Consider the following 24,891-nt stretch of genomic DNA (forward strand, 5'->3'; position numbering starts at 1 on the left):
CACTTAAAGATGCTTTATGCTTACTCACCAAATAGTACCATAACAAAATACAGAGAGAGACAGACAGACAGACAGAGACAGACAAAGACACACACACACACACACACACACAGAGAGAGAGAGAGAGAGAGAGATTGTCCACTAGGACTCCCAGATTATCTATCTATCTATCTATCTATCTATCTATCTATCTATCTATCTATCTATCTATCTATCTATCTATCTATCTAAAGCTTGCCTTCAGAAGTTGTGGCTGTTCCATCACTGGAGGCTTTTAAGAAGAGATTGGACAACCATTTGTCAGAAATGGTATAGGGTCTCCTGCTTGGACAGGGGGTTGGACTAGAAGACCTCCAAGGTCCCTTCCAGTGCTGCTATCTTGTTAAAAAAATGTTATACTTTTTTAGAGCACAAGACTATATAACTTGGAAGACCTAGCATTAATTTCCATCCATCCCTCTCAAAATAACTTGATCAATGGAATACAAAAAAATAAAATAAAATCAAACTATCAGAACATGCCATGGACTATTGGACTGTTAAAAATAACTAAAAAAGTAAAGTAGCTGTTAAGAAGGAATGGGAATAAATTTCTGAACTTAACATCGAGAGAAACATAGAGAATTGAGTGAGACCAATTAGTATGCAGTAGCCTCTGGCCTTGGTTGTGTCTTGGATCCCAGTTTATTTATTTTATTTTATTTTATTTTATTTAGTTTGTCAAGCATTTATGAGAAAACAAGTATAAGTATGAACATAACATATAAGCATACAAGTATAAACAGGTATAAGTGCATACATAGTAAATGAGTACAAATAAATGGGAACAGTATGACAAGGACGGTAGGCACACTGGTGCACTTATACATTCCCCCTTATAGATCTCTTAGAAATGGAGTGAGGCCTTTGCCAGACCAATCCTCGAATACACCTCATCTGCCTGGAATCTACACTGTATTACGGACATTAATACAATTGAGCGAGTCCAGAGGTATTTCACAAGAAGAGTACTCTACTCCTCAACTTGCAATAGAACACCTTATGCCACCAGGCTTGAAATTTTGGACCTAGACAATTTAGAACTACGTCACCTACGGTCTGACCTAAGCTTAGTACACAAAATTGTCTGCTACAACCTGTCAATGACTACTTCAGCTTCAACCACAATAACACATGGGCAAACAGTAGATAGAACCTCAAAGTAAACCGCTCCAAACTCGATTGCAGAAAATACGACTTCAGCAACAGAGTGGTCAATGCCTGGAAATGCCTTACCTGACTCTGCTGTTACATCCCCAACCACCCCAAAAACTTTAACCTTAAACTGATATTCAACCTGGCTAGGAAACAACACCAGAAAGTTTCAACTCCGAAAGAAATGCTGACCAGGACCATAGAGAATATCTACAGACTGCCCCAAGAGGCAACACCACCACAATTTTCTGCAAACTAAACTGTAAAGCCACAAAATATGTCACGGAACATTTTCACGCTCTGCTTCCTTTCATCCACACAGAAGAACAAGGAAAATCTACGGTGTCGTGCTGTGTGTTTCACAGTGTTAAATGTGAAGGAGCAGAGGAGGGGTGGGAAGGAAAAGGCTGCTGCTTTCCCATCTTCGGAAGTGAAGAAATTAAAATGCACAGCTTTGTCGAAGAAAGCAGCAGCGGACAGGAGAGTAACATGTTAATTTAGAGGCTTCAGTTCACTGTCAATTTCTGTAGTCTGGAACGCTGTTCCAGGGCGCTCTGATTAAGAGTCCCTTGAAAATAATTTGCAAACCAGTTACTGAGGTTTACTCAGGTCTAAGTAGGAATTTAAAGTTTCATTAAACTATCCGCATAACTGACTGTGACTAAAGTCCTGTGCAGATCTTACTTGGGAATAAGCCTTACTATGAGCAGGCACGGATTGCACCGCATTGTGCGATTTCCCTGGTATTACAATTCACTGCTCTTGGTGGAGGAACATTATATCATGCCCCTTAAGAGCACAAACGCTTTGCATTCTGCTCAGATCATGCTGGTCAATGTTCAACTTAAAAAGCGTGCATAATTTCGGCTGTCTAAGGAAGAAAAAAAAAGATTTTTTTGTGTGTGTTGCTGGAAAAAAAAGATGATTAAGAGATAATGTAAGACATCCTCGGTTTATGACCTACCAGTTAGTGGCCATTCCAAGTTCTGATGAACCTCCCTGGGGGACAGTTACAATCTGGATTTGAAGTTCTGATGGTTGCCATCCCAGAGTTTGGGCACTTAGCAACCGGGCCATATTTACATCCGTTGGCCGTACCCTGCAGACATATATGATTGTGTTTTACAATGGTTGTGATATTTACTTTCAGTGTTTGTAAAAACATGCCCATAGTGAACCATTGGTTCACTTAACAAGTGTGGATTCACTTAGAAACCATGGTGATTTGCTTAATGAAGCACAAAAAAGATTCTAAAATAGCATCATCCTGTAAGCAACCCATTTTGCAACTATCAGAAATTCTAGGCAGACTCCATTTCAGTCATAACTCAAGGACTATCTGAAAAAGTATTGGCTGATTAAAGCACATTGTTCTTTAAAAGAAAGGCTAGGTGTGTGATTAAATTAGCTTAAATACAGGTATTTAGGGAAGACTTCCATCTCACAAACAGATTTTTACCTTCAAAATTGGCAGTTATTTACTTGTATGTTTTCCTGGCAGCTGTGGGGAAAAGAAACATTTATCTCTCTAAAAGATATTTCAAATTATTTCAGGAATTGCATTTGGGCAACAAGGCTCATTAAGGCTCATTTGCACTGTTTCCATCTGCATTAGCTTTGCAAGAAGCAATGGGAGATGAAGATATCTCCTATCTTCAGGGAGGACTGTCTCTCATGTGAACTTGGATTTTTAGCCGAAAATCATAGCCACCTATGTATTTATTAGCTGAGAATGACATCAGGCAAGGGAGAAGTAAAGCCTTTGGCACAAAAACAATGCATGGGGCTTTGCATGCGTAAAAGTAGAAAGTGACAAGATCTAGTTGGTGGCAGAAATAGCAAAAGAAATAGTCATCCATCACCTCCAGCATGACCCCTGATGGTCAAAATTACAAAAAGCAGGTGCTAAAAGTTGTGCTGCAGAATTGGGTAGAGATGAGAGAAGACATTAAATCAAGGATGCGTTGGAAGCCAGAGAGAAACAAGTATGGAAAAATGATCTCAACATAGTGAAATTTTATTCCCACGCAGCTGCCCATTTTCACATTTCTGCTGAGTTGGAGGCTTTCAGGAAAAGATTGTTGAATTAACCAATCATGATATGCACATAGAATGGTATGTGCTAATATTTTTGACAATATTCCGTGCACTAGGACATGGGATAAGGATATGAGGCATAATGGAAATTGAATTATTACTCCTTAATGCATTCCATTTTCTACTGATTGCCTCTCCAAACAATAACATAATTTCAAAAACAACAGTTTCAATGCATTTTATTGATGACTTGATTCCCACATTCCTGGTCTTTGCATAGAAGCTGCAAGTTCTTGGCTGTGCTCTCTTTTTTCTCATAAACCTTTGTTCACCAGAACCTACTCAGCATCATAGCATATAAATTGTCCTCAAGGAATAAGGCTAGCAGATATTAAAAGCTGGTGCACAGATGCATATTCATCACTTGAGTGATGACTTGATGTCTGAATGGACCATTAGAGATGGAAGGCCCCAGAGGGATTTTTACAAAACCAGCACAAAACGCTTTTAAATAAACAATTGCATTCTGCTTTCATTTGCCACGTGATAGACATGCCTATGAGAACTCATGTGAATTAAAAGTTGTTCCAAAATATGAAAGAAGAGCTAATTTATAGGACTGTGCCAAATGTTTTTTGTTTGTTTTAAGCTCAGGGAAAGAAAGTGTTCCAAGTTGGCTGAGTTTTATCAGAACAAACCCTACAATGGAACTAATGATTCGATATTGTATATAGAACAACAAACTCCTCATAATATTTTGAATGGACCAGTAGGAATTCAAAACAAACACTACGCTCTTTTATTTTCAAAAAATGTAAATTTTTGCCATCACCACCTTCACTTCAAGCAAATAGAGGGAGCTTGGCCAATACGGATGAGCATAGGAGAGATTTTAGATTAGGCTGCTATGGCTTATTTGTCCTAAATTTTGGTGTTTTCAATTTAGCAACCAACCTAATGTAATATATAAAATAATACAGCTAAAAAGAATGGATCACCATTGACATCCCAAAGGTGCTTTTTCAAAAGGCAACTGGGCTTTGTTTTTCCTTGAAGACATTTTGCTTCTCATCTAAGAAGCTTCTTCAGTTCTGACTCAAAAAAAAAATGCTTGAAAAAGCACCTTTGGAACAATTATGACTTGGATGACTGAGAATCTCCATAGACAATGACATGAAAGTGTTATTGATTATCCTACCTAAAAATCCAATGCCATTTGCAAAGATCTGTAATGTTTATATTTTAATAGAAAATCACATAGTTTTGTAATAAACCAAACCCTTAAAAGCTCTATGGTTGGCCAAGGGGGTTCATCCAATTAAAAAAGATTCTAAGTAGCATTGTAAAAACCATTACCTTCCCAACCAATTTGGGCTTGATGCAACTAAATGCAGATCTATGTCTTTTCACCTGTACAATTGAGATAATAAAACAGAGAGTATAACATATAACAGAGGAATGCATATCCCTCCTGAAGCTGTTCACCTGGGGAAGAGGGCAATTATTTGGTCAATGGATACAATAAACCACAAACGAGAGTCTATTCCATTTCAGCCTAACTTTAGACTGTATGCTTTAATGTTAAAAAACATTTAGAAAGGTTGAGAAATTATCCAGAATTTCATTACCTAAAAGCCTGAAAGCTCCCTTTGACAAACTCCTATGCCAGTCAGTCACTTTATCATAGTCTTAGACCAGTACAAGAGTTAGTTTGGCATAGTGGTTTAAGCTTCAGCAAGTCTCAAGTTCTACTCCCATTTTAGGAACAAAAGAAGCTGGGTGACATTGGAATAGTCACTTTCTTTTAGCCCAACAAGAAGTAAGCAACAGCAAACCACTTCTATTGGACCTGTCCAGCCAGTGGACAGAAGTCCACAACAAGTTGAAGGCAAACACACACACATACACACATACACACACAATAATCCCAAGACTAATGAAGGATGTCCACGAGATAGCTGTGAATAGTACAAATCTATCTTAAGAAATCAATCAATACAAACTGAGACTGAATTAAAATACATTTATAAAACAAGAAGAATCCATGAGTAAAATCCAAATACAGCAATCTACAGCTAGATTATAAGTGTATAATATTTAAAATTACAAAAAAGTGATGACAATAACAGCTTGATAAATGCATCTAGCATAAGCTAACTTAGTACTTCGTATATATGTAAATCTGTAATCTACCCAGAGTTATTAAAGCGTTGGATGGCCTCAAAATTGGATAATAAATAAATATATCATTTGTTCTTCCTTGGGGGGCAAAGAGTCAATGTATGTTGCAAGACTTTGCCAAGGCCAACTCATATGTACTGAAGTACATTTGCAGAATTTTATCTCATCCTATATTTAAAGTTTATTAAATTTTCTCCCTCCCTCCCTCATTTTTACTCAAGTCTTGTTTTCAAGAGTAGCAAACACCAATAATTAGGCATTCTATGGATTAATCCACTCACATATCCTGTCTCCCTTTACACTTTTCAATTTGTTGTACTTTTGACTGTACATAAATCCCAGCTACTGCTCAGTTAATTATATCCCAAATCTTCCTTTTAAAATATAAAAATATCTATGTGGAAGATATAAAAGCTGGCTTACTCTTTATAGAGATATATTTTTAAAAATAGATCTACTATTAATATTGACATAGAAATGCTGCCTTCCAAAGTAGAAATGTAGATGTTCTCTTTGGATGAGCCCACAAGCATAGTTTGACAGAAACTAGTGTTCTACTGAAACTTCTTAAACAGACAAATATTTATCAAATCAAATGTTTATTGTCAATGCACAACTTGTGTACAACTAAATTGAAAATCATCTTTTAATGGTAGCAACAATTTGGACTGAATTCACATCAATTGCATCCACACATTCATGACTAAATTTACAATCATAGCAGAAAATACTACTGGCTCACCCACACTGTGATGACCCGTAGTCTCTCAAAATAACCCCAAACCCAAAACATACATTAAAGTCCGGTAATGCCTTCAACTTAACTTCACTGTTTTATTAGGCACAGTTTAAAGTCACAAAAGTAAATAATGAGGCAAAAAGAAAACCAAAACAAACCGCATTGACAAGAGTTCCGAAGCAAGCCAAGATAATTAATCATACATTCCAGGAAGATAAACGAGGAGAGTCCATGGGAAGAACGCCAGCAAAGATAAACCTCTTTCAAAGAAAACATCAAACTAAACTTTGACTCCAGCAATTCTGACTACGCAGTTACAAACTTATATACATAGCTCCCAAGCCACGAGGAGGATCATGGCAATCTCCTCCTGAGTAGACCTCGCTTTTCCCTGATCCTCTCCTCCCTGCGTAACCTAGGATGGAGGGGGGATGGGCCTGGATCCTCCTCTGATTGCTCAGCCGGCCTCTGCCCTTCCCCAGCTTCCTCCACCACCTCTGGAGCCACACTCCCACTCCCTGTTGGCTGTTCCTCCTCTTCCTCAGAGTCAGTTCCCACCAGGGGCATGACACACACCTTCATATACATAAGCTCTTTTCAATCAGCAGAAATTCATGCCATGGATCTCAGATCAGGATCAAGTTCAAATGGGATTTGTCCTCTGACACAGGGGTCCCCAACCACCGGGCCGCGGACCGGTACCGGGCCGTGGAGCACTCTCTACCGGGCCGCAAAGAATTTTTTTTTTTTAAAAATGGCGGCTTTCTTCACCTTCGGTGAATGCTGCTGGGATCGGGGATCAAGGACACAAATGAAAGAAGGGGAGGGAGGAAGCAACCGAAGCCTGTCCTGCTCTCTGGGTCAGCTCTCTCAGTCGCTCTCTCGCTCCTCCACCAGCCCAGGAAGAAACTGCTTCAAAGAAGCGGGGAGGGCTTTTCCTGTCGCCGCAGCGCCTCCGAAGCGCCCGTTTCTCCCCCACCCCCACCCCGCCCGCCCGCTCGCCCGCTCCTTTCTGCCTGCCTGCCTGCCTGCCTTCGTTAATGGTTGAATCGAAACAGCTTCGGCTGAGTAAAAGAGGCGAATAGTTATTATTCTCAGCCGAAGCTGCTCCCAAACAACCAGAAACTAAGGCAGGCAGGCAGGCAGGCAGAACGGGACACTGTGGATTGAAGCGCGACGCGCGCTGGCGGGCGGGTGGGGGTGAAACGGGCGTTTCGGAATAGCTGCGGCGACAGGAAAAGCCCCCTCCTTCTCTTCTCTCCCCCCCCGTCCTTGCAAAAATTTTCTGCTTGAAACCGGTCCCTGGTACAAAAAAGGTTGGGGACCACTGCTCTGACAGACATAAAGCAGAGTTCCTCAGGATCCCGAGAGGCTTCTAAAATGATAATCCATCACACTGTCACTAAATATATAGCATTTAGCTTATTATTTATTTAAAATTAAGATATCTACTCCATTTCTGCTGCTGTCTACGGACATTCTCAGTCATCCAGACCATGGTTGTCCCAAAGATGCTTTTATAAGAGGCAATTTTCTTAAACAAGAAAGTCCAGGATTTCCACTTTTGATTTTGAAATGAGGCATTCTGGACTTTATGAAATGATCTAATTGTTCTCTTGAAGTCAGCTGCATTTAACACAGTCCATATAATAATCCTGGCTCGCAATTGATTTTCACTGGATGTTATGTGGCTATTTGCATTCAGTACTCACCCATAACCCTGTCCTAAAACTTTACTATATTATATGGATAGTTAATTTTATTCTTGCCTCATGACCTGCTGACTGGTAGCTTAGAAGTAAACTTTACAAATGTTTTCCCATCCAAGATCATGAATCTGAATGAAGGATCCTCACGCAACACACATCTCTCCCACACTTGCATTTCATTTGAAGAGAGTAAATCTCCACAGCTTGACATCACACCTACACTAATCCTCTATAAATGTTGCAGAGGCTATAGAGTGCACTATATTTATGTGAGTATAAATACCCATTTCCTCTGTGTGTTTTCATTATTATTATTTTTTAACCAAGCTATTACAGCAAAAAGAACCAGTTCCATAAACATCACAGAGACAGGAGTTTCTTCAAAATGACTTTTTGGAGGAAACAATTTTAGACCCACCACTGCCTTTTAATTTCCATACATTATCCTTAACCAGGGGGAAAAAAAAAACAATTTATAATTTCTGCTAACATGTATGACTGCCTTCATCCTCAATGATTGTTAAAAAAATGAAAGTGGGAAAAACAGCGAACGAAGAGCTCCAGAGTGAAACTTGAGTTTCTCTATATGATGCATTAGCATGAAATAATAAACATATATTTCTCTTACCAAAACACAATACAATGACCATGTTCTTAACTTACACAAATTAGGTTTCTTCTAAATGATCAGAACTTCCTGGAAAGGTCAGAGCCATTATTCATTCTTTTTCTCTGAACTGCCTGTACCAAAATAACAGGATACCAGAGTTGGAAGGGACCTCCTATTCAAGCAGGAGGCCCTATACAATTCTTGAGAAATGCCTGTCCTGTCTCTTCTTCAAAACTCCAGTGATGGAGCACCCACAAATTCTGAAGACAAGCTATTCCAATGATTAATTGTTCTCATTGTCAGGAAATTTCTCCTTAATTCTAGGTTAGATCTCTCCGTGCTTAGTTTCCATCCATTGCTTCTTGTCCTGACTTCCGGTCCTTTCTGTGGCAGTCCCTCAAATATTTGAACATTGCTATCACATCACCCTTAGTCCTTCTTTTCATCATATTAGACATATTCAATTCCTGCAACCATTCTTCATATGTTTTAGCCTCAGACCCCCTAATCAGCTTTGTTACTTTGCTCTGTACTCTTTTTACAATCTCAACATCTTCTTTGTACCATGTTGATCAAAACTGGATGCAGTATTCCAGGTATGGTCTTACCAAGGCATTATAAAGTGGTATTAGCTTCAACAGAAATTTTGAAGGTGTGGGAGAAAGGGAAGAGGTACCAGGAACAGCAGGACAAATAGAAACAAATCTCCTCGTTCTAGCAAAACATCACAGCCCCTTAATAAGAAGGGCTCTTTTGATCCAATTTCTCAAAAGTTGGATGGCTGTCCAACAGCTTCCATTCTGAATGAAAACTCAGAGAAGAACCAGCTTTGGAAGGAGGGATTTCTGGAAAGCAGGTAGATGTTTGAGGAAATAACAGTTTCTGAACATCTGGTGGCCAGTCAGCTCCCCACCAGGATGAGGGTTTATTAGAAGATACTGGGAGCTAAAGTTTGTTTTGTGAAAAAGTTGAAGACAAAGAACAGGCTATGGTTCATCTTTTTATTGGGAGATGTTTATAATAATTAAAGAACATTTATCTTATTAAATGAGCTTTCATGCCACTGCAATTTAAAAAGCTAAACTAAGCAGCTCATTAAAGCAGTATTTTGTACATTATACACTATTTGATGTCATAGTAACAACGTCCAAAAGGAGAGCCCAACCATAACAGCTTCCTTAGAAGGACCCACTTGCATTCTATACATTAATAAATTCATATTCCATATCAATCCTGCTCCAGTAGATTGACAGAGTAAGAGTTGGAAGGAACTTTTGAGGTCTTCTAGTCCAACCCACTGCTCAAGCAGGAGACTCTATACCATTTCAGACAAATGTCTGTCCAATCTCTTCTTGAAAACCTTCAGTAACAGAACACTCACAATGTCTGAAGGCAAGCCATCCCACCGATTAATAGTTTTAAGTATCATACATTCACAGATCTTTTCAACAAAAACAAGGTTACTACTCTCATTTCTGGAAGGTCAGTTCTACCAAAAGGGAACTCTAACAGACAATGTTCATTTCAGCTCCCATCAGAGGTGGGACTTCTTCACCTAGTTTCTCCACCAACCAGATTCAGGTAGGAGTTTTGGCCTCCAATGACATACATGGGAAATTCATGGGAAATGGGGGTTCTATCTCACTTACTGAGAGCTCAAAATGGCTATGCTACAATTTGGAGAAGTGGGTGGAGAACTGAGGTCACTATGGAAAGTATCAGTAGTTTGTTGCCAGCAAAACTGAGGAAATACTTGGCAGGAAAACAATTAGATGGATGAGGAAAAGAAACCATGGAATATGCCATTGATGCATAATTTTCTTACCTCATTTACGTAGACCCAGTGACTGTCTTTAGAAGCCAGGTTAGTTTCCACAGCCTGGAGAGGGAGAAAAGATAGGGGGAGAAAAACAAGTGAATAAATAATTCAAATAGAAGGCTGTGGATCTGCAAAAATCACACATACTCTGGGCTCCAATATGCTTAGAATATTTTATTTCTAGCAAATGTAATAGGTAAATTAGGAGATGGCTGAAGGATGTTACTCAGATCATAAAACTTGCATGGGTTCTTCCAGAATGATACCTCACAGCCTCAGAACCCTAGAGATCCAACAGGAATCTCAGTTTAGAAGAAAAGACATAAGACACTATTTTTATTCGTAGCACAATCTTCTTGCACTCACTTTGTTTGTTTGTTTGTTTGTTTGTTTATTTATTTTTAAGCTGGACTTTCTTAATGGATCTGCCAAAACAGCCAAGAAGAACCTTTTTCGGATGGAGTCAATGCCACAGAGTGGGCTTTTGGCTTAAGAAAGTGAAATTCTGCTATCGCTTTAGTTCAAACACTAAAAGGATTCCATTCTCTGAGCATTATGCAAGCCCACACCTAATGCAGGAATTAATCAATGCTTCAGCGAGGAGTTGACATTTTTACACCCTTTTATGTACCTAAACTGAAGTGGTAATCAGAGAATTTATCCAGCATGTTGCACAAATTGTAGAGTAGCTGCCTTCCTAGGACTGGCACCAATTCCCTGGAGCTCATCTAACTATATTCCAAGACATCCAAGCAAATTTTGAGCAATTTATCTCCATAACTCTGACAAGACATCCATTAAACCAGATAAAGTTGCCCAAAAGCGACTTGGCTAAGGAAAGAGAATGGAATGGGGTGGATATGGAAAAGAATATTACTTATTTCCAGTTAGGGAGGGACAGATCATTTTCTTCCTTGTATTATCATTTTATTCACCACAATACCTTTGAATGCTTTGCCACTGAAAAGAAGCACACACAATACACTTTACATTGCTTTGTGTTTTCTTCCTACATGTACAGTATATTTAAAAATACATGTAAAATAATTATTATTTTTCCTAACACATTTTCTCTCAACCTGTGAATTTTTGTATGCCTTGCTTTCCTATCCTGATGTATTTTTCACAGAGAAGTACCTAATCCAAAGATTATCCATAGGCAGTCTGGGAATTTAAGTTCGCATTGCTTCAATATGTACACCTGGCAAAATTCTCCAGCTTTCCCCTTGCTAAACCTTGTATCCGATTGTTCTGTCGTTTCTTGCTTTGACTCATTTCTCTGGCTTTGTTCTTTATGAGCCATGGTGGCCCAGTGGTTAGAGTGCAGTATTGCAGGCTACTTCTGCTAACTGCCGGCTGCCTGCAGTTTGGCAGTTTGAGTCTTACTGGCTCAAGGTTGACTCAGCCTTACCTCCTTCCGAGGTAGGTAAAATGAGGACCCAGATTGTTGGCAGCAAGAGGCGGACTCTATAAACCGCTTAGAGAGGGCTGTGAAGCACTGTGAAGTGGTATATAAGTCTAAGTGCTATTGCTATTTGACAGCTCAGGATCTCTTGCTATCATTGTTCAGCAGAAGTTGAAGACTTCCTACACACAATGGCAAAGGATAGATTTAACCTCCTCACAGCAAGGAAATATTTTGAATGGCCAATTCATGGTGGCTTCTTTTCCTTTTTCAAATCTTCCAAAGCAGAATAACCCTACTACTTCAAAAATTAGGCAACCCTTCTTCCAACCCATTGCATGAACATGCCGACAAACAAGAAATTCTATATACAGGCAGCCCCTTGACTTACAGCCATTCATTTAGCCACTGTTTGAAGTTACAAGCGCACTGAAAAAAAGTGACTTTTGATTGGTCCTCACATTTATAATCATTGCAGCAAGTGATCACAATTGGGGCTGTTGACAGTGGATGTGCATTTATGATGATTGCAGTATCCTTGATAAGGAGCCTCGGTGGCGCAGTGGTTAGAGTGCAGTACTGCAAGCTTCTCCTACTGCAGCCAGCTGCCTACAATTTGGCAGTTCAAATCCCACCAGGCTCAAGGTTGACTCTGCCTTCCATCCTTCCGAAGTGGGTCAAATGAGGACCCAGATTGTTGGGGGCAATATGCTGACTCTGCAAACCACTTAGAGAGGGCCGTAAAGCACTATAAAGCAGTATATAAGCTAAGTGCTATTGCCATTGCTATCCCTGGGCCATGTGATCACTATCTGAGACCTTCCCAGCCAGCTTCCCACAAGCAAAATTAATGGGTTAAGCAGATTGGCTTAACAACCGTGTGAGTCACTTAACAATTGCAGTTAAATGCTTAACAACTTTGGCAAAAAAAAAAAAAAAAAAGGTTTGCTGGCACTGAGGTTAGGCCCCCCCCCCCAAAAAAAGGGGGGGGGTGTTGCAGGTTCAATTCACTTAACAACTGCCTTGGTTAGCAATGGAAATTCTGGTCCCCAAGTGCAGTTGTGAGTCAAATTGTACCTGTATCTAGCAAGTATAGTCATGCTTGTTTCAAATACAACTCTTAGTTCAGCCTTCCCCAGGCTCAAATCTGTTAAAAAATAACTTTCAGAAGCCCTAGACAGCGTGTCCAATTTCTAATACAAAACTCTTGGGTGGGAAACCGGTTGAGAAAAGCTGATCCAAGAACTTATCTTGCACCATGTAATCCAAATATCTTGTGTGGGGTTTTTTTTTTAATAGAAATATTTTGGAGTGTATATATATATAAAAAATCATTCAGTCACCCATATGCTCTGTGTACACAGTCATTTTTCATAAAACCTCCCAAGGCTCTCCTCTTCACACTGGACTAATGGCCTGCAACATTTCCATCAAAGAAGCAAAACTTCAAGACAGATTGCACATCAGAGGGTGCATACTTTTCAGCTTTTATTTACTTCCCCTTAAAAATCACCCAAACACCACATTTCTGCAAATTTAGTGGAAAAGGAAACATAAAACAAATGGACAGCTGATTTCCCCTTTGTTGTACCTCTGGCAGATTTCAGCAAGCAGACAGTTCTCTTATTTTTCTTGTGTATTGGGGGTGGGGAGCTCTTTAATTGTACTTCATTAATACAATTGCCTCAAAAATCTGTTCTTGAAAGTCAGGGGGGTGTTTGGAACAGAATGGAATAAAACGTTGCAGAGATACATTTGAGGACAATAAAAAGATAAGATTCCCTTGAGTTGAACTTAACTGGTAGTCTCCATAGACACAATTATGCAACAGCATGGAAGTGCTTTGTCATGGCTTTTCCCCAGCATTTGTAAGATCTCCCACTCAAGAGATCTAACTCTATCCATTTTGAAATCAACAAAGGACTGATGGAGGCTGCCATCTGGTAAGGTCATACATCACTGGAATCAGAGGTCTTTGGCTTAAGTTGACTTAAAGGGTGAGTAAATACATGACATGTGTGAGAAAGAGTTTTGTTGTCATAGTCTTTCTTCTCTAATAAGTAAAACACTGAACCCGGCCAAGAAGATCTCCCGAGAGTTTTGTGGCCTCCTGCTTTACATGAGTTCAAGGCTTCTGTTTGACGTTTTGGTGCAAGAGATGGCATAAGAATTGTCTTTAAGCAGTGACCTTTTTTGATGCCCACACTTGATCTAAATTTTTCTTTGTGTTTTTGTAATATAACCCACTCCAGGAGTTTTTAGTTCTTAGGTTAAGTTATCTGAAGGACTGAAAGAAGTTAATTAAAAATTAGAGAACATTTACAGAGAATTTTTACAGTCCGCATAGTAGTTCTGCAGAAACCATTTATTACCAGACAATAAACTAATTTGTGCACTGTTTAATCTCATTCTTAAGAATGGTAAGAGTTCAGGGCAGGTGAATTTATAATGCTGCAGAATATAAAATAAAGAGGAATTCTAGATGTGAAGCATGTTAATTTAAATTTTCAGACAATCAAAAAGAGATCTGGTTTTAGTCTGAAGTCTTCCACACAACTTTCTGTACACTGAAGAACTCTTAGTGAAATAAAATGAATAAAATGAGGCTTGGCTGCCAAAACCTGGAACCCCCTTCGCAAATTTAATAGCATGAATCTAACAGGTTCCATACATGCCTGCCTGCATGAAAGCATGGGGTACAGTAACTGGGCGGACTGCCTTGGTTTACCAAGCACAAAGGGCATTTGTATAACTTCATTAAGATATAATTTAATGTCACACAGTTGAAGTTTTGCATTGAATGCATTTTGTACCTCACACATATTCCCTCCCTCCCCTTATTTCCTCACTAGCTTTATTGTATGGCAGCTCTTGTAAAAGCAAAATCTCATACATAGACATCTTCCAAGCGTGTCAATAACATTCATTTTACAAAGCTTGAATGTCACGTATTATTTATGTGCATGTTGCCTACTGAACAGTTACACACTACAGTGCCGTTGACAAAAGTTAATTGCAGAACTGTCAGCATGGAGCTATTCTTTTCAGCTCCACATTTACCATTAACTAAATAACCTTCCATGAAAGGTATATTTCCACTAGATTGGAAGGGAAACCAACGTCTCCGAACACAAGAGCTGACTGCAGCTTGTATACATATGGGTCATGCAGAGGATGCAAGGCAAAATAGATGGCATATGACTTAATCAAGATTTCATTAAAGATTTGGTACAATGAAGTAGATCTCTTCCCTCAGGTTGGTTGAACCTCGTGTGCACCTTAAATCATCCCAGAGGACACAGAGGGCCTTAGTTCTCTCTGAGCTTGGCTGATTTCTTGCAGACCTTTCATTACACAACTAGACAACCTCATCAGTGGTAGAAAGGAGCCTAGCACCAGTTCTATCTAGCCATGATGATGTTACTTGGTTGGTAGGAGAAGAAAACATCCAAGCTCAGAGAGCACCAAGGGCACCACAGTTCAGTCCTGATCTACAAATAATCTGTTCCATCAGAGAACAGTTCCCAGAGGCTGTACATTGCAGCGTCCTAGAGCAAGGGTCTTCAACCTTGACAGCTTTAAGACTTGTGGACTTCAACACCCAGAATTCCTGAGCTAACATGACTGGAGGAGGAATTCTGGGAGTTGAAGTCCACAAGTCTTAAAGCTGTCAAGGTTGAAGACACTTGTCCTAGATGTATCTAAATGTATCTATCATGGCAACTAGACCAAAGTTTCTTAAAACTGAGACATCTCATTACTCATCCAAGTAAGCTTCCTTAGTCAAAATGAAAACTTTGTGTAGGCAGAGAGTCATTGGAATGAAGATGGCAGCAGGTTTCTCCCCAAAATGAAAAGCAACATGTAAATGTAAGTGTCCTAGATGGTTCTTGGTCACTGCATAGACCCTTCTGCTTTATCACATCTGTGAGGAACTTCACCTTCGATGGAAACCCAGCCAGATGCCTGCTGGATTGGTAATACAAGTCCCCAACCCTTCAAACTGACTTTACCCCACACTCATTCCTTCTGCAAAATATTTAAGAGATGCAATGGAAACTCTACAGCAGAGGTCTCAAAACATGGCAACTTTAAGACTTGTGGACTTCAATTCCCTGCTATGCTGGCTGAGGAATTCTGGGAGTTGAAGTCCACAAGTCTTAAAGTTGCCACGTTTGAGGGGCCCCTGCTCTACAGACTTGCAAATCTAAGCAGGCCAGACTGCCCCCTGGATTGCTGGAATTTTTCTCCAAACAGGAATATTGGCTTGGAAGAATGGCAAAAACTCCTGGCCAACCTCAGCTATGCAAATTCTGATATATTATTGAGAGTGAGGCCAGGAGATGCCAATCAAAAAGAATATTGACTGTCTGCAACATGTGCTATTTAAAGAACATGCTTTTAGGCAAGTATTTATTTATTAAAATAATAACCTGGGGCTTTTCTGATCATTGATAATTAAGCTGATTATTTTGTTGATGAGAGAATTGTTGTTCCAATTATCTCTTATGGTGATTTTATGATGGTTTTGAAAATACCCTCTGGTCATGGTCTTTAAATTAATTGGATGACAGGTAGCCATCAGTATAAATTACTACTCCACTTAGTTTTATGGCTTTGGGTCTTGTTACAAGTTCCCACGGCTGCACAGCTCGAAAAGGTCTGAATGGTTTTCTTCCACCCACAAAGCTAAAACTATTTCCTACTTCATGCACAGCTATGGCTTCCAGAACTGGGCTGCAAGCAACCTCTTTGGTAGGGATGAAATCTCTCTGAAGGAACAGGCCCACAAAGAGGAGTCTTCCCAAAGGAATAGGAATCTTCAGATTCTAGGGTGGTACCAGTAACAACAAGTGTGTTTGTGCAGTTATGTCCATCAGCCAAATCTGATCATTCCTTCTAATAGAAGAATTAGCTCTGGTCTTGAGAAGGAAGTCGGTGGACAGTGGCTCAGTCCTGAGAAAGTAAAAGTTGTAACAAAGCCATTGGAGTTTATTGGTTGTGCAAGAGCCCTAGTTCAACATCAAGCTGTCCTGATGTTAAGATGAGCAGAAGACCTTTTAGAACTGGGCTCCCTTTCTTTTGGTTGAACACATTGGGAAATCTAGAAGCATCTGCCATTGCTTTAAAAAAAAAAGGGGGAATCGAGGTCTTCCAATTAGCCAGCCTTTTTCATTTCAAATTGGTTAATAAGGCATTGACCTATTTTTGTCAGCTTGTTTGTGTGGGATTTGCCCCCTCCTCCCATTATTTGCTGCCTTGAGTGCATTCTGGACAAAAGCACAGGATATAATTGAATGATAATGGAAAAGAACCAGACAATCCTAAACATTTTAAAATGGTATGAACCATTTTGAGACAGTTCTTTGTAAGTATGTAAAAATATTCCCCCAAAAAAGAAGCCATTTTGAAAAGAAACTTATTTTCCAGGTAATCAATGGGTATTCAGTTCTAGCAGTAAAGCATTGTCCATATTCACTGGAGCATGACTGATAAAGAAGAAAAAAAATCCATAACCTATCCAACAGCAGCAGAAAAAGAGTTCTAGTTTTTATACTGTATATAAAAAGTAATATTACTGCTCTGTGAGGAAATTATTGTTATTATTCATATAGAAAAATCATTTTAAGAGACTAAGTCAAAGTAGTAAATTCTAATGATAAATGAATAGAATATATTATGGCCACAGGCCCAAGTTAAAAAAAAAAGCATTAAAAATAAATAAGAATAAAAGCACAAAACAGGACAATGTTATAATTTGTGGTAGATTCATCACTGGGCACTTAGATTATGTTCAATTTTCAGGAAGGAGAAAAAATCCTGCTGTGTACAGGGAAAGTAAGTCTTGGTAATGTGATCACAGTAACTACATCAAAAAGATCAGAATTTTCCAGATTTCCAGTTTTCCAGTTTCACTAGTAACAAGGCAGAGCCTAGGATCCTTATAGATTGTATAGTCAATGCAATGGGACCTATGTAGCCATTTCTATAGTCTCTTGTTTGCAGAGGCACAATAATAACTCATGGAGAACATTTTCTGTATATATATTGAACCTCCAAAACTGCTGTGGGGAGAATACTGATGTGTTCTAAAGTTAGTGCTCTTCAGAATTTGGAAACAGTTCTGAAGGAGAAGTAATCCCTGACTTACGACTACAACTGAGCTCCAAATTTCTGCTGCTAAATGCTGGCCTCCGGTTACACCAGGAGAGATATCCCAGTTGATCGGAACCCTCAAGACTAGTAAGGTGCTGATAATGTCCTGCCAGAGATAATCAAAAAGAATGCCAGTTGGTGGGCTCCACTTTTAGCATCTCTGTTTACATTTATAGATAAAACGGGCCATATGCCAAGAGATTGGGGACTAGCAATTATCATACTAATTTATAAAAAAGGTAATAGAAATGACCCAGGTAATTATAGACCTATTAGCCTTCTGAGTGTTATTAGTAAATTGTATGCCAAACACCTAAACTATAAACTTCAGGATTGGCTAATTTCTGGGGGGATAATCAAAGATGAGCAAGCTGGTTTTAGAAAAGGAAGATCTATGGTGGATCATATGTTGGTACTTCACCATCTGGTTCAAAAATATATGAATAAAAAAAATCCTCTCTTTTCGTGACCTTCCTTGATTTTAAGCAGGCCTTAGATTCAATATCCAGGAACACCCTCTGGGAGAAATTAAAATGCACTACCATCAATAAACGCCTCCTCCAAAAATTGTATGCGAATTCCACCTTGAAAGTGAGGTATAATCCTCAAGAGACTTTAACCGGCCCAGTAAGGATACAAAAAGGGGTATGGCAGGGTTGCATCCTATCCCCTCCCCCTTTTTAATTTCTACATTAACCCTCTGATCAACCTCTTACAGAACCTTGATTTACATCCTCCTAACGTAGCACAACATAAAATCCTGATTCTCCTATATGCCAGCGATGCTGCTATAATTTTACAAACTCCAATAGGACTGAAGAGAGCAATTGCGGCAACACTTGAATTTTGTAAACAGAATAAGCTGGTCCTTAACTTTGATAAATCAAAAGTTTTAGTTTTTGTTAAAAGACCTAGACAATACTCTTGGAAAAATAGAAGGACATAGTTTAGAACAGGTTAGGACATTCAGATATCTTGGGGTGGTTTTCCACTCACAAGGGACATGGAAGGCACACCTGGATCACACATTGCAAGCAGCCTATAGGTCCTCAAATGCAATTAAACATTTTTTTTTTTACACCGATGGAGGGCAATCAGTACCTGTGGCCTTAAAACTTTTTGAGGCCGAAATATTGGCACAAATTCTATATGGGGCACAAACAGGAACCCTTCCAACAACAACAAAAAAAGACTTGCTAGAACCTATACAAACCAAATTCCTGTGAGCCGTCTTAGCTGCACCCAAAGGAACTCCAAATGCCCAGGTAAGAATTGAGACAGACATGCCTCAAATTCAGGAAAGGGCCTGGAAGATGATGATCATTCATTGGCTAAAATGCATTTCTTCCCAGAGGGACTGACACCTCTAGTACTGACTGATAACTACCCCTCCCCCTGGAAACAGGCAATAGACCACAAACTGGGCTTTTATGGGCTCTCACCAGTATTCTTAATGTCCCTAGGCTTTGACCAAGCAAAGCAAGTAATAATCATGGAGTTCCAAGAAGAACTAAATAGGTTGGCTTGCCACACCAGGGACAGAATCAAAAAGGGAGTGTGGGAATCAGCAAGATATCTAAATGATCTGATCTTCCCACCAAAAAGAATGGCATTCTTCAGAGCCAGATTTAATATTCTCCCATCAGCTCTCCTTCAGGGCAGGTATAAGAAAATACCAATAGCAGAACGGGTATGTATATGTGGTAAAGGAGAAGTTGAAGATATCTCACATGTTTTATTGTACTGTGAGTTATACAGAGTTTATAGGTCATTGTATATTCTCCCCTTACTAGAGAAATTGCGAGGGAGGGCAGACAATTTTTATGTAGACTTTCTCCTCCAGGATTCAAACCCAGCTATTACGCATGCAGTGGCAAAATTCTGTGTTGCTGCAATGTCTACTAGAAAAAAAAAATGGTTACAGAATTATAGCTGTCAATTTGTGACAATTTTTGGAGATAGAACAAACTTGGGAAAATGATATTTACACACATACTTATTGGCTCTCCACTCATATAAACCAGGGAGTGCCCCTAACTGTTTGAGAACATGTATTTTCTTAACGGATGATTTTATCCACTATGAATATACTATAATGTGTCAGTATTTTTTATATATATTGTAAATAGTGGTGTCTATTGCTGGTCTAAGACCGTAATAAAGTTATAGTCTATTCTCTTCTGCTGCTAAATGAAACAATTGTTAAGGGAGTTTAGCCCTATTTTTACAACTTTTCTTGTCACAGTTGTTAAGGGAATCAATGCAATTATCAAGTTAGTAGCATGGTTGTAGAGTAAATCTGGCTCTCCCATTTCGCTTGTCATCAAGTCACAAAAGGAGATCACATGACCCTGGAACCCTGCAACCGTCATAAATATGAACTAATTGCCAAGTATCTGAACAGTGATCATGTGACCATGGGGATACTTGCGAAACAGCCTTAATGTGAAAAACCACTCATACGTCACTTTGTTTAGTGTCTTTGTAACTTTGAACGGTTGCTCAATGAGCTGTTGTAAACCAAGGACTGCCTATATATGTGTCTTATTTATTTGATTTGATTTGTTCGTCAAGCATGTACAAGATAACAAGTATAGGTATGAACATAACACGAACAAAGGAAGTAAATACAGATCAATGTAAGACAGGGACGGCAGGCACGCTGGTGCGCTTATGCACACCTTCTTTACGGACCTTAGTAAGACCACACCTGCATCCAGCTTTGATCACTACACTATAAAAAAGATGTTGAGACTCTAGAAAGAGTACAGAGAAGTGCAACCAAGATGATTAAGGGACTGGAGACTGAAGAACGGTTACAGGAACTGGGCATGGCTAGTCTAGTTAAGAGAAGGACCAGGGGAGACATGATAGCAGCCTTCCAATATTTGAGGGGCTGCCACAGAGAGGAGGAGGTCAAGCTATTTCCCAAAGAACCTGAATGCCAGACAAGGAATAATGGATGGAAACTGAACAAGGAGAGATTTAACCTGGAAATAAGGAGAAACTTTCTGACAGTGAGAACAATCAACCAATGGAACAGAAGTTTCCCTCGGAAGTTATGGGAGCATCTTCACTTGAGACTTTTAAGAAGAGACTGAACTTCCATCTGGTATAGGGTCTCCTGCTTGGGAAGGGGGTTAGACAAGATGACCTACAAGGTCCCTTCCAATTCTGATTATCTGTTAGTACTGTTAGTACCTCTTAGGAATGGGGTGAGGTCCACAGTAGACAGTTTGAGGTTGAAGTTGTCTTGTTGGTTTGGCTTCTCAGAAAGTGAGCTTGGATGAAGCAGACTCATTAAGGAAAAGTAGGAAAAACTGTAGATGTAGAAGTTACTGAAACTATAACCTGCTTATGGACAGTTGGAGTTTATGAGGTGGAGCCAGGCCACGTCATCTTTAATCTTAAATCAGTTTCAATCCCACATCTTTATATCTGTCATATCTCTTGACAAAACCTACATGAATCAATCCTACATTTTGATATTCCGGCTCATTATGGCTGTGGCAGCAAAAAGAAATGCTGCCTATTGGCTTCATAGTTCTTATAATGTGCCCAGCCATGGCTGCCGGTATCTCAGTTACCACCTGTTGCAGCATATTTCATCCATCTTTTGCAGATGGCATTTACTGTCCCCTCAATATTGTGGCATTGATCTTTTACAAACATCAAGGAGGAAAATATTGTAGAGCATTCTTTCAAGAAATTGTGCATTTAAGCATTCACAATTCTTTTGGTTGTACTGTTTTAATTGAATCAATTTTTTTTCCTCAACAGTTTGCCCAGTTAACAGAGAGCTTTAAAACCCGACAAAAGAGAAGGAAAAAACTGTTCAAACTTAGTAACTAATGAAAATGAGGAATACTGTACAGTGAGAACTTCTCCCATTCCCGGTTTACAGATTCTGCCAACTTAGATTCATCTGGGATTTGTTCCTCAAAATAGGAAGCTATAATAAGAAAAAAGTACAGTATTGTCATCCTATTATTTCAATTTTTAGATTAGTCTAAATACAGAGAGGTTATCTTTTTTCTTCTTCTTTGTAATGCATTGGCACCATGGAACTCATAAAAAGTTCCAGATGGTCTGGATTACATTATACAAACCATGAATTACAATTAAGAAAATGCTACCCTCATTCTCATTTACAGATACAGTTACAGCCATCATTTCTCAAGGCAAATACATGCAGAAATCCCACATGCTACAGCCACGTCGTGTATATTTCATGTAAGGGGCTAGTTCCTTGGAGGAAAATGTAAAATGGGCCATTAAAGAACAAGGAATTATTTATTTATTTGTATCCCTCCTGTATTATTTTTTACCAATAATTCAAGGTGGTGAATAGATCCAACATGCCTTCCTCCTCTTATTTTCTCCACAAAAGCAACCCTGTGAGAGGAGTAAGGTTGAGAGAGGGAGAGAGGGAGGGAGAGGGAGGGAGGGAGTGAGGGAGGGGGAGTGAGGGAGAGAGAGGGAGGGAGGGAGGGGGAGAGAGAGAGAGAGAGACTGGCCCAAGGCCACCCAGCTCCCTTTCATAGCTATGGTGGAACTAGAACTCACTGTCTCCTGATGATTGGCCCAAAGTCAACCAGTCAGCTTTTGTGCCTAAGGTTGGACTGGAACTCACCATCTTTTGGTGACTGGTCCAAAGACCGCTGTCATCTTTCTTACCTAAGGCGGGACTAGAGCTCCCTATCTCCTGGTGATTGGCCCAGAGTCACCCAGCCGGCTTTCATGCCTAAGGCAAAATTAGATCTTACCATTTCCTGCTTTCTACTGGATAAAACTAAGCATAGCTGAGGCAGCCTGAGAGGTAATCACCGGGTTTCAAAATAGTTCATTCAAGTAACTGGAGGTGGTGGAAATTCTCCTGGAGTTAATAGCGCATTGACATTTCTTCTGGAAAAGCAGACATCTTGGTTTAATATCTCCACTGCTTCAAGTTGTATCATCCTAGAACTCAGATTGTCAGCCTCAGTGCCATTCCTTAATCTGTTTTTAAAAGATTAGAGTGTTTCTAAATGTTTAAGCCAAGAAGCACTAACACAGCAATCTTTTTCCATTCTGATAAGGTCTTTATAACATAATCCTTTTTTTCCCCTTTCTTTCTCAAGGGCTAGGAGAAAAGAAAGCCGTACTTCAGTTCAGTTTCTGTTCCAGATGATTAACAGTTATTCTTGAATTGGAAACTAAGAGTCAATGAGATTGTAATGAAATATTTCTGGAGAATACAATCTCTGTATATAGTGCACTGCTTATGGCATCATTTTGCTAATCCAGCCGTGTTGAGATTATACTAGATATTTCTATTTGCTTATTATTACCACGTTATGTTCAGTCCAGGTGCTTGGTGTCTGTATGGGGGCAAAAAGGCTGAAATTCCAGCCAACAAAATGGAGTAGAGTGAGTTCAAAGGCTGACTACCTTTAATGAGATTTATAATTAAATCTGAACCATGTTGCCCTCATCTGGGTGGAGAAGACACCCAGTCAGACTTAAAGCTATTTCTTGAGGAGAAGGAGGAAGCCATAGCTAATTCAGCTCCATCTAGTGCACCAACTTTTATTGAAATAGCAGGTGTCACTCATTGTTACTTCTGGACTGAACTCTGCAATGCACTTTACCTGGAACTACCCTTGAAGAACATTTGGAAGCTGCAGCTAGTCAAGAATCATTATTATGATGATTGCTTAGATAGCCAGATGTTTGGACTGGATTTGACATTTTTTGCCCACCTATTGAGTTCTTCAAACGGCACTAGGATAGACAGGTGTTGTTGTTTAATAATGGCACAGGTAAATGTCCATGGAGATTCTCAGTCATCCAGGTCATGGTTGCATCAAAGGTACTTTTTCAAAAGGCAACTAAACTATGTTTTTTTCTCTTGAAGTAGAAGACATTTCACTTCTCATCCAAGAAGCCTCATTAATTCTGATGAAGCTTCTTAGATGAGAAGCAAAAGGTCTTCTTCTTTAAGGAAAAAAAACATAGTCCAGTTGACTATTGAAAAAGCACCTTTGAGACAATGTCATAGGTATCATCACAGGATAAAAGGTGTTCCAGCTAATGCTACTTTTTGCAACTGATTGATGAGGATTTTGTGCATATTGTTATTTCTCACAATAGCCACCCTGTGAGGCAAGTTGGACTGCCAGAAGGGACTTTCATGATCAAGGAAACCTAGCATTCAGAATCTTCTGGTTTGTAGGCCAGTATCTTAACTACAGTATCAAAACAGATCTTGGTTGCTCTTGCGAATTGTCATCTTTTGGATTTTAATGCAGTGCCTTGGGTTGGGATGGATTCCTTGAGGTACCCGCACAGCCTTCTGTGTTGATTCCTGGCAAGTGCCTGGACAAGCTCCTGAAGTTTTCTTGGCACGATATCCAGAATCACTTGTCACTGTCATCCTAGGGCTGAGGGAGAAGGATTGGCCCAAGGTCACCCAGTTGGCTTGGTGCCTAAGGTGGCAGGAGAACTCTTGGTCTCCTGGTTACTAGCCTGTCACTTTCATCACTTCACTGGTTCAATCTGTCCTTACAGATTGTCCTATTATGGGGCCACATAAGCCCATCTTTTCAGTTGCTGCCCCTTCTAGAATAGCACCCCATCCTATCTGAGATTTTAAAAGCTGGTTAAAAATTTTGTTCTCCTATCAAGGAGGGAAACTGGTTTTTTTTTGCAACTGAATTGGCAGTGTGGCTCTCTTTTCATTGTTATTCATATTGTTTGTTGTGACTCCCGGTTCCATAGGCATACTTCTCGAGGTTGCTTTACTTGATGGCATGATGTTAATCCAAATTACCTCTTGGGGAATTATATATTGCTCAGAGTTGGCAGATGATAAGCCCTTGCAAACAAACAAACACGCAACAACACACCAACGCACCATACCATCCTCCCAACTTCCACATCAAATTCGTATGCAGAATGCACGGTGTCTGGAGAGTGTTGATTACCCAGATAGTTACAAATCATCTTGCTGGGAACAAGAAGTATAAGATTACATTTTCCACAGCCCTCTAAATCTCAGTT

At 39.6% G+C, this 24,891-nt stretch overlaps 2 protein-coding genes across 7 annotated transcripts in view; one reads left to right on the forward strand and one right to left on the reverse strand.

Moving 5' to 3' along the window:
* GRID1 (glutamate ionotropic receptor delta type subunit 1) overlaps window positions 1-24,891 on the reverse strand; it is a 654,467-nt gene that overhangs the window by 101,316 nt on the left and 528,260 nt on the right. For all 6 annotated transcript variants that reach the window (XM_087963843.1, XM_087963842.1, XM_026674217.2 and 3 more), the window contains exon 5: window positions 10,296-10,349. In XM_087963843.1, the coding sequence (XP_087819969.1) occupies window positions 10,296-10,349 (54 nt within the window). The remainder of the gene's footprint in view (window positions 1-10,295; window positions 10,350-24,891) is intronic.
* Window positions 15,641-19,831, forward strand: LOC148130790 (uncharacterized). The gene is made up of 3 exons (XM_087962577.1): window positions 15,641-15,671; window positions 18,850-19,072; window positions 19,456-19,831. The coding sequence occupies exons 1-3, from the start codon at window positions 15,641-15,643 to the stop codon at window positions 19,829-19,831; spliced, it is 630 nt and encodes a 209-aa protein (XP_087818703.1).

Source organism: Notechis scutatus, chromosome 4, assembly GCF_049901735.1.
Source record: "Notechis scutatus isolate UNSWTSFEM ecotype Mainland chromosome 4, rNotScu1.2, whole genome shotgun sequence".
Lineage (NCBI taxonomy): Eukaryota > Metazoa > Chordata > Lepidosauria > Squamata > Elapidae > Notechis > Notechis scutatus.

Coding starts and splice junctions, on each gene's coding strand:
- LOC148130790 (XM_087962577.1), top strand. CDS start 15,641: ATGGAAACCCAGCCAGATGCCTGCTGGATTG. Junction 15,672..18,849: donor GCCAGATGCCTGCTGGATTG/GTAATACAAGTC, acceptor TCCACTCACAAG/GGACATGGAAGGCACACCTG. Junction 19,073..19,455: donor CCTATACAAACCAAATTCCT/GTGAGCCGTCTT, acceptor CCCACCAAAAAG/AATGGCATTCTTCAGAGCCA.